Genomic DNA, 10,000 nt, shown 5'->3' on the forward strand with positions numbered 1-10,000 from the left:
CGTATTGACCGTACCACTATTTGCCCCAAGTACCCCGTGAATCAATCAAATGCACTGATTTGGGCTCTAAATTTCAAAAATTTTCGGCTCGGCCCCCCTCCCCCACGAGTAAATTGTAGTTCAGACGGCGGACCGTACCACACAGAAATACCTTCCGGTGCCCCTCCTTACGTATGCAGTTGGGAAAAGAACTCCAGCGTCCGCGGTGGTCCGTCTCACGGACACACGTAAACAAGCTGCTGCCGTTGCCGTCCGGAATGTAGCCCTGGTGGCACACGAGCTGGGCTTGATCACCAAGCGCACGGCTGCTTTTATAGCGAACAGTTCCGTTGAAAACCTCAACCCAGGGGCAATAATTCGATGCAACTGCATTTCACAAGTGCAGAAAATAGATAAATACAACCACAGTGCTAACGCCTATATTACATTAGAAAACAATGTGAGGAGACAATAATTTGATAACCGCAATCAATAAGACGAGCTGAATCGACATTTGTGTACTTTTTTCATGCAATGTGAAACGGTGGAGATGATGTGCAATAAAACAATGAAAATATGAAGAAATGGTGTAGAGAAAAAATATGGATGCAAACAAGTTTTCGTACAACACTCATCAGGAATCGTCGTTGTACTAAAGGACACTGAAACAAAATTGAACTATTATAGAAAATCTAAGTTAGAGAAATAACACTAAGAACAACAGCAGTGAAATTTACAAGTGTGAATTTTAGCAATCAAAGCGAGAGCAAAAGCGAATGCGTGTGCTAACAATAAACTTGCAAACGGAAAAATGAACAAACAAGAGAAAGAAAGAAAGAAGGAAGGACAAAGTGATAACTGATAACACATAACAGCAGTACATTTCATCTAGAACATTAACGGCATGAACAGCGTGACTGCTCTTGCTTTGATTGTGAAAATTCACACTTGTAAATTTCACTGCTGTTGTTCTTAGTGTTATTTCTCTAACTTAGATTTTCTCTGGATGTCACCATCGCTGTTCAACAGTCAGGCGAATTGTCATATAGACTATTTCAGAAGCCGTGCAGCAGTGGTCTGTTAGTTGACTACGCATCTTCAGTCCCTACTCATGTCAAGTTGGCCGTCGCACAGTCGCAATTCGTGAGGGCACAGCGACTCTCATCCGATGCTCAGATGCGGGCTGAAAGTGAACATAAGATACACCAACAACTACTCCTGAACCATTATCCAGAAAACGTCATATCAGAGGCAAGAGAAGCGGCAAGGAAGCCTAGACGTCAAGGCAGAGGAAACCCTTGCTGTACATTCCTTAAACTACCCAGTTTAAGTCGGATCAAGTACACCATAGGGTAAACAGTGCCATTCGCAAGTACAAACTGCCGGTAAGAGTATTTTATGAGCACTTGGGCAGTTTCCGGAATCAATTACGTCGTTCAGCACAGTCTCCACCCCCGTGTGTCAAGGAGCCGAATACTACGCAGCGTAGGAGACGAGGCTGCCCGCTTGAGCCATGTCTTACATGTCAATCCGGTGGGGAGAAGGTTTGAATGAAAAAGTATGTACTTCCTCCTCGTCATTAAAATTGTCGCTTCCCAGAGCGATTTTCGAATTTATTTTGTCCACTCGAAGGGCAAAGAAATCTGCTAGAAATTGAGGCAGAGCATTGTGGACGGACCAAGCTTTAGTTTGTGGCCTCCCGCTTTGCTTCACTTTTTGAATTCTTTATTCTCACAATGGCACCATCGCCAATAAGAGATAAGTTTATGAGAAGGTGATATGCTGTGGGTGGGGCTGTGGGTTATACAATTGGAAAGTGATTTAAATTACTTTGAGTTTTACAAGTATGGGAGAGGGTGAGCGCTGCAGGAGCAGATTGAGTTAATCAGCAGTGAGCAGATTTCTTGTTTGAAAGCAGGTCGGGAGGAGACGTCACGAATGCTATCAGGGAGGGCATTGTAGTATTCTAGGAACTTGTACAGTGGGGAGTCTTTACAGCGATCGGTTCTGGTGGGTGGAAGGTGCCAAGTGCGTGCGTGTGGAAGGCTATACTGGGCCATAACTTGAGCGGGGGTGTTGAGCATGCGTATGTGTTGTGGGGCATATTGGTATTTTATGGAGTGTGCAAGAAGGGTGAGCTTCACTTTGCGGCGAGAGAACATTGTCTGCCATTTGAGCCGATGGAGCAGTGTTGAATGATTCAGAGGAGTGTAGAGAGGGAGACGGAGGCAAATTCTGGCCACCTTGCGCTGGATTCGTTCAAGACGGTCAAGGGCCGTGACTGAAAACGGGGTGACAGCAATGCATGCATATTCAATTATAGGCAGGATATATGTTTTGTAAATGAGGGAGAGCGATTAAGGGTGTAGAGTTGATTTGAGCCTAAAGAGAATATTAAAAGATTTTACAGCGGGGTTCTTCAGCACAAAGTGAAGGTGGGCTGACCATCTTAGGTCGTGCTGAAAGATGATGCCGAGGTGGCGATGTTGCAGTACATTTCTGAGATGTGCATTGTTGAACTCTATGTGAGGGAGATGGCGAGGGGGGCGATTTCCATTGTAGAAGGTGAGGACTACCGTTTTTGCAGTGTTGATTAGGAGGTGCCAGCGCTCCAATCATCCAGAGGCGGCTGACACGCTGCTCTGCAGTTGCAGTTCGCAGTGTGCGGCAGAGCTGCTGGAGCAGACCAGGGCTGTGTCCTCAGCAAACTGGCTGCACCTGATGCTGGCGTTTTCGCAAGCGGCAGGCAGGTCGATGGTGTACACCAGAAACAGCAGTGGTCCCAGGACTGAGCCCTGAGGCATGCCGGGATGGGGAGGAAGGCTGATGTTGTGCCCTCAACTCACACTCGCTGCCTACGCCCAGTCCGGTATGCCGAGAGTGCTTGAGTTTGGCCATCAGGCCCTGATGCCACAAGGCCGTCACAGACGGGGCAGCTGGGGCGGCTGAGGCTGCCCCACTTTTTCGGCCGTTTTTTTTAGCACATTACAACAAAGCGCAGCGCAGCGCAAACGTGACAAATCCTTGTCCCCGATCGTGGTTTGTTGAAGAAAAAAGTCTTTCATTGCAGTTGCACTGAAATGGCACCAAATGCCTGGAAATGCTTGCAATTGGCTTCAATTTTTGAATTTGTTTCCCCGGGGGAGGGTAATGTTTGTTCCCGATCGAAGCGCCTTCTTGTTTGTTGCAGAATCAAAAACACTTTCATTGTAGTTACCGTACACTGAAATGGCACCAAATGCCCGGAAATGCTTGCAATCGGCTTCAATTTTTGAAATTTCCCCGGGGAGGACCCCCCTGACCCCCTTCCATGGCTGCCCCACCTCCAAAGTCGGTGCGACGGGCCTGTACCATGCTCGGTCAAATGCTTTGCTCAGGTCAAAAAAGCAGGCTACAACGTGCTTTCCCGAGTCATGGGCCTCCGAAATTTCATGCACCAGTCGAGCAAGTTGCAGCTCCATGCCGTCTTTCTCCCTGAATCCGGATTGGTTAGAAGGTAAGTGCGGTGCGATGTGTTTGTAGAGGCGAGAGTGAACAATTTTTTCTTGTATTTTTGAGGTTATGCTGAGCAGAGAAATGGGCCGGTAATTTGTTGGCTGGGAGAGGTCTCCTGACTTGGGGATGGGGGAGATCGTGGCATCTTTCCAGTTTTGGGGAATTTCTTCGGTTGCAAAGGACAAGTTCAGGAGGGCAGCCAGGGATTCTGAAATTTCTGGTGCTGCTTTTTCATGTTCAAAACTGTCGTTCAGTTTAACCGCCAGGCTCGAAGCTGAGTCCATACGCGGCAGGTTCGTACTGCATGTACCTGCAGACTCTTCGTTTTTACTACCAGTTGGTGATGTTTCAGGTTCAAAACTGTGTTTGGGTTGAGCCGTCAGGCTCGCAGTTAGCTGAGTCCATACACGGCAGGTCTGTGCTATATGTAGCTGCAGTACTACCGGTAGTACTGGCACGGTCTGCGTACGTTCCACTGCGACCCTCCGCTACAGTGCACATGTTGGCTGTGTGGCCTGGCGGTGAGCATTTTCGGCAGGTCTGTGGCTGGTCCTCGTACCGTACTCGAAAAATGTTCTTGGCATCAGCTCGGACAAAGGAGGGAATATTTGTTGCTGGCGTTTTGAAGCGGAATGAGGCGGACCCCGGTCCCTACGACACGGCCAGCACTGGTTTTGGCCTGGCCATGTCGAATTTCGCCCACTACATGGCCGTTCAGGGCATTGTCGATCACCAAATTGTCAACCCATATTGGTACATCAAGGATTTGAATTTCCGCTGTGTTGGAGAAAAGCGGACTAACGGGGAGGGTTTCACCATTGAGAGTAATGCCCTCCGCGAAGACATGTTTCACAGAATCCGGAGTTTAAAATGTTACCTTGCATTGTTGTTTGGCGGCCATTTGGACGGAGACCAAGTTTTTAGCGCCGCAGTTGGCGAGGGCCTCCGCAACAGCCAGGTTCTTGGTGCCGCGTGGTGCAGTGAAGACGCAGATGTTTCGTTTGAGATCGTCCGGCGAGATGAGTAACCAGGATGGCGGCGCCTTTGAGCTGCTTGTTGTAGCAGAGCGTGATGAGTGGGCCATTCTGGCTAAAAAAAACTTCAGAAGGCTCTCGCCAGTTCAAGGACTGCACTGGGTGTCTTCCGTGAGTAGAGAGTATCGTTTAAAGACTAACAAAAGCTTGCATACGCAGAGCTCCAAAATCTGCATCCACCTCCTAGTTGCACTAGTCTTTTGTTCACTTGCAGCTAAGGTCGACGTCTTCATCAGAGTTTGAGGCAGACCATTTAGCACTCAACATGTTGAACAAGGCGGGCGTTCAAATTCAGGTCAAGAAACTTAGTTTTCAAGCGATCCATGCCTCCAGGTGGCAGGCGATGAAGGCAAGCTAGCATTTTTCAAGTACAGTGAGTATCGTTTATAAAGTGACCGGGTGTAACGATATACCGGCTATAATGATCGAGCTCGCCAAAATCAAAATCAAATCACAAAAAATACAGCTAAAATATCACTATACACACTATTATCGGCTATACCGATATATCGCTTATTGTGATGGGCTTCAGGAAGCAAACCATATCAAATGCACAGGAAAATATCGTATATACTGATCAAGAGTGATGATCACAAAACAATTGTTCTTCAAATTTAGTTCATTTCTTCCAAAACTGATCCAGTGTTGCCTGGATGCATCTGGCAGCAGACGTGATTGAGAGAAAATTCTTTCCTGTATGCTGTAAGCAGCCACATGTACACGTGGCTGCTTTTCATGCATTTTCCAGCATGTACGCATCATTTCATGCACAGTCATGTGCCATGTGTCAGTCATACATGCAAATCGGCTATAGTGATGCACCGGATATAGTGATAAATTATCGAAAATCAAAGGGGCACGTTATATCCACTATTTACTGTACACTGTAGCGACCTTCCAGCGGGATAGGGTAAGCAGTTCCGCACCTTCTTTCCTTGGCAAGCGCTTCGCTGATTTTGTTGGTGTTTTCAGGCCTGCTACCATCGCAGCAACATGCACCACAAGTAGCGCATTTTTGGAATTTGAGATCACTTTTTTCTTGCCATCGTCAACTTCAGCATTTCGTATTCAGAAGAGATACCAGGGTTCTTATACCCGAGCTTGCGGTCTTGATAAATGCACAAGGAGCGATGTGGGACGGCACAAACTGCGGAGCGCGATGAATTTGCTTGGTGCGGAAGAGAGCTTCGACAAAGTTTGAGACCACCACGGCTTCAGTAACAAGTAGACATTACGCAGGAAGGGTCGCACCAATGTTCGAAGACAGAAAACAGCGATTACGACAGTCTGACTAAGACGAGCCAAGTGACAAACATTGAGATGTGCAAAGCGACAATTTTTAATGACGCGGAGGAAGTAGTATACAGAATAGATTGCAAATGGCGAACGGAGTATTACATTGGAGAGACAGAACGATCACTAGAGACCCATCTAAAGGAACATAATGGAGAAGCACGTCGAAGGACTCGTGACAAGCCTTGGGGTGACCACATGAGAAACAAGCATTCGCGCCGGAGATTGAGACTGCGGGATAGCGCCTTCACAGCAGTATCAGTCCTCGCTCGAGAAGGCGACAGAGCTAGCAGGAAATTGAGGGAGGCTGTGGAGATCAGAAATTTGGCTCCAAAGATAAACACTAACGCTGGGTGGTCATTGCTGTGATTTGTATTGCCACTCACTTATTGTCTGATTATCATGACATTCGGCGCTGAATAAAGTGTTTTTGTTTTGTTTTTTTACCTCAGCTGTAGTCCCCTCAACTGATAGTCGATGTTAGCACTATTGGCTGAACTCTTTTTCGCGCTGCTTCTCAGACCCTCCTACTGACAAGGGATTTGTTGGCCTTTATCACTGCTGGTTTGGGAGCTTGCACACCATTGTGAACCTGATGAGGGCAATTTGCCAAGACGTTGGAATGATTATTGTGAAATGAGTTGAATTATTGCAGTGTCAATGGAAGAGAGCGTGTACGCTCTACTCTGAACTGTTTATGAAACAGCAGGAAGCCTCCCCACTTTTACTTAGATTTTCTATAATAGTTCAATTTTGTTTCAGTGTCCTTTAGTACAAGGACCATTCCTGATGAGTGTTGTACGAAAACTTGTTTGAATCCTTATTTTTTCTCTACACCATTTCTTCAGATTTCCATCGTTTTAATGCACCTCGTCTCCGCCGTTTTACATTGCATGAATAAAGTACACAAAATGTCGATTCAGCTCGTCTTATGTGTTGCGGTTATCAAATGTTACAAGTGTCGTACATATTCCTGCTCGATATTTTATTCTGTTCCTGGTCCCCCCCCCCCCACCAACCCATGTATCCGTAGTTACCCAGAATCATGAGCATGAGATCCGAAGGAAAATGCTGAATGACTGGGTGCTGATGTGGTGACTCCACTACAGCTTAGTGGTAATGCGCACATCCCGTGCCTGCATCTGCGAAAATCCAGTGACTCGTTGTGGGAATATGGGAAAATCCGGTTCCTCGTTGTGGTAATGCGGGATTATCCTATTCCCCATTGTGTGCATGTGGGGAAAATCCCATTTCGTATTGCATGCATGTCATCATCATCATCATCATCATCTGATCATCATCACGAGCATGTGGGGAAATGCATTCAGAACATACATTTGGGAGCTCATCGCATGTCCATCAGAGAAATACATCAACAGCTGGTTGAGCTGACAGTCACAGCTCGTACAAGTTGAGCTAGGATCGTAAGAAACTTCTTACCTGATTGTGCACAAACAACACGCGCCCTTGAGTCGAGTGGACTTGGGCGCACGCTACCTGGCTTCGCCGTCTGGACAGTGTACGCCATGTCTCGTGATGGGTGAACATCACGCAACCAAGCACGCTCGGTCTGCTGGTTCATGGCGAGAAAATCCAGGACACAGGCATACTCGTTCTTAGCGGGCAGGTGCCCACCAATTCTATCACAGATGTCGATCGCATTTCTGTATGTAGCCAGGTGTATTGTGTCTTTGGATAAAACCAACGTTGAGCTGGTTGCACTGCAGTTAAATTGCCCTGAATGAGATAGAGAGGCAGGGAAATGGAAGGCAATTTTTCGATTTAACGAACAAAAGCAATCTGACTGAAGAGCTCGACTTTGCTATCAATGAAATAAATGATGCCGACTATGAAAAGGTCAAGAATCTTTCAGAGTTTTTAGCAGTTTGGTCCAGCGTGAAGTTCGAACAAAGTCTTCCCTTTCGGAAACGTTTTACAGCAAAATAGTGTAGACCCAAAATGATCATCCATGTGAATTGTTCACTCGACATTAAGGTGTGGAAGGAAGCTTGGTATGTGGAAGTTTTCCCTTAAGCCAGAGCTGGTGGAACCGAGTCATTCCTCTCTGTTAGCCAGTTGCCTCCAAGTTGCTAGATTTTTTGGGTCAGATTATGGTGGCACAGAGGTGGCAGATACGAGGCCACTTCAAGTTCAAGTTCTGACAGTGGGCCCGTTGTTATTACTTCCTCCGTTAAACAGAACCTTCGTGATGGATGAGGGACTGGTTTGCGCGCAAACTGCCGTGAAATGAGACGCGATCACTTTCTCGGCCTTCCCTGGCATGCCATGAAAGAGGCACGATGCAAGGAAAGCAACCTTTCACAACAAGCCGAGCGGAATCGTTGGTTGCGCTGTGGCAATATAGGTGATGACAGTCATGGCGAGCGAAGCTGAAATACCACTTCTCCGTGGGGATAATGTGCTGCTTGGCCTCTCAACTAAACTAGCACTGAGTTTGAGAGTGATAGAGAGCGATGGAATGGAGCAGCGAGCCCACACAATGAGCCAGTGAACAAGGAGCTGCTCCGATCGCATGGCGCAATGAAATAATTCTGAATTCAAGTTCTTGTTCAACCTGCGCAAAGCCCAGATTCGAATGCTGGTGACCATTCTTTAGAAGTCTGCAGTCCGACGCGAGTCTCGTGGCTAAAGAAAGTTGACAGGACTTGCTAGCCGCTGCCGTTTAGTGCTGGCAGGAGTATCCATCAGAGAAAATGGAATCGATTTGGCTGTGCCTTCAGTCCTCGTTTCGAGGAGTTCTGCAGAGCGGAGGTTGAACCAGGAGTCGTAAAACATTATTATGACTCCCTGGTGGAAACGAGAAATTGCCACCGTGGAGAATCACGCAGCGTGAAAGCCAACTTACTTGAACAAAGGCAACATCAAGTTCAGCGAAGTGTGATCAAGGAAGCCGAGGCAAGGCTGAAATGAGCTGAACAACGACTCGAGAGAGAGAGAGAGAGAGAGAGAGAGAGAGAGAGAGAGAGAGAGAGAGAGAGAGAGAGAGAGAGAGAGAGAGAGAGAGAGAGAGAGAGAGAGAGAGAGAGAGAGAGAGAGAGAGAGAGAGAGAGAGAGAGAGAGAGAGAGAGAGAGAGAGAGAGAGAGAGAGAGAGAGAGAGAGAGAGAGAGAGAGAGAGAGAGAGAGAGAGAGAGAGAGAGGGAGAGAGAGAGAGAGAGAGAGAGAGAGTGAGAGAGAGAGAGAGAGAGAGAGAGAGAGAGAGAGAGAGAGAGAGAGAGAGAGAGAGAGAGAGAGAGATGACGACAGCGACGCAGGGTAAAAAATGAGTCGAGCGAAAGCGACGCCAACTGAACTCTCTGCTCATTTCGCCAGCAGCTTCTCGTGTGAAGATGATGTTCATAGGCGGATCTACCTGTGTCCAGTCATTTGCAGTCGATACAAACTGTTCTTGACCTGTTCTAAGAGTTTTCATATCCCTCAAAATCCATCATGTAGTTTTTGTTATGGGAGGAAGTAGGCATTATGCCTATTCTGATTTCCACTTTAAAAACAGTATACAGCTATAACAACAAGTTCCCACTGAGGTCTGAATTCTGTAACTGGCATCTCTCTATTATGGCAAGGACAGAAAAACTATAAGCCCTGTGCTTGCTTCCACTAGTCTTCAACTGAGTCATCCCAAACACTACGCTAAATAAGGTAGCTAGAAACTAGTGGTGAAACAATTATACCGAGTACTCGAGTACTCGCTCGTTTTTTTCAAAAGTAATCGTACTCGGAATACATGAGAGTACTCGTTCATACATGGTGCATGCATTTATCACAGAAATCTGCAGTTTCAGAGCAGCAGTCGGCAGATATTGAGGTGCAGACTGTGTGGTGAACATTTGTTCACGAGTAGAGAGAGCCCAAATGACCCACGGACCGGTATACCCGAGAAAAATGACTGCTACTCGGTTCAATCAGGGTTGTATCATGTGATTTTAAGGCCCTTGGTGTGCAATTTTTAGGAGATGAAGAGTGCTCGAATACTCGAATATTCGATCGGAGAAAATCAGAGTACTCGAACTCGGGATCTCAGTGCCAACTTTCAATCCTACTAGAAACACTTTGGCCAGGAAAAGCTTAAACAGAAAAAGACCTTTTTCTCTATTCCCATTTGTCCTCTAGCATGCCTAAGATCTAAGTTGCAATGTCAGGTTTCTGGCAAAAAATCACCTGGCCTCAGCCCACCTTCCTT

At 46.8% G+C, this 10,000-nt stretch overlaps 1 protein-coding gene across 1 annotated transcript in view; it reads right to left on the bottom strand.

Moving 5' to 3' along the window:
* Positions 1 to 10,000, bottom strand: part of LOC135821193 (sushi, von Willebrand factor type A, EGF and pentraxin domain-containing protein 1-like) — a 108,083-nt gene that overhangs the window by 64,910 nt on the left and 33,173 nt on the right. The window contains exons 16-17 of the mRNA XM_065334262.1: positions 7,242 to 7,538; positions 172 to 366 (exon numbers count right to left, since the gene is read on the bottom strand). Of these exons, the coding sequence (XP_065190334.1) occupies positions 172 to 366; positions 7,242 to 7,538 (492 nt within the window). The remainder of the gene's footprint in view (positions 1 to 171; positions 367 to 7,241; positions 7,539 to 10,000) is intronic.

This window comes from Sycon ciliatum, chromosome 7 (genome assembly GCF_964019385.1).
Source record: "Sycon ciliatum chromosome 7, ocSycCili1.1, whole genome shotgun sequence".
In the NCBI taxonomy this organism is placed as follows: domain Eukaryota; kingdom Metazoa; phylum Porifera; class Calcarea; order Leucosolenida; family Sycettidae; genus Sycon; species Sycon ciliatum.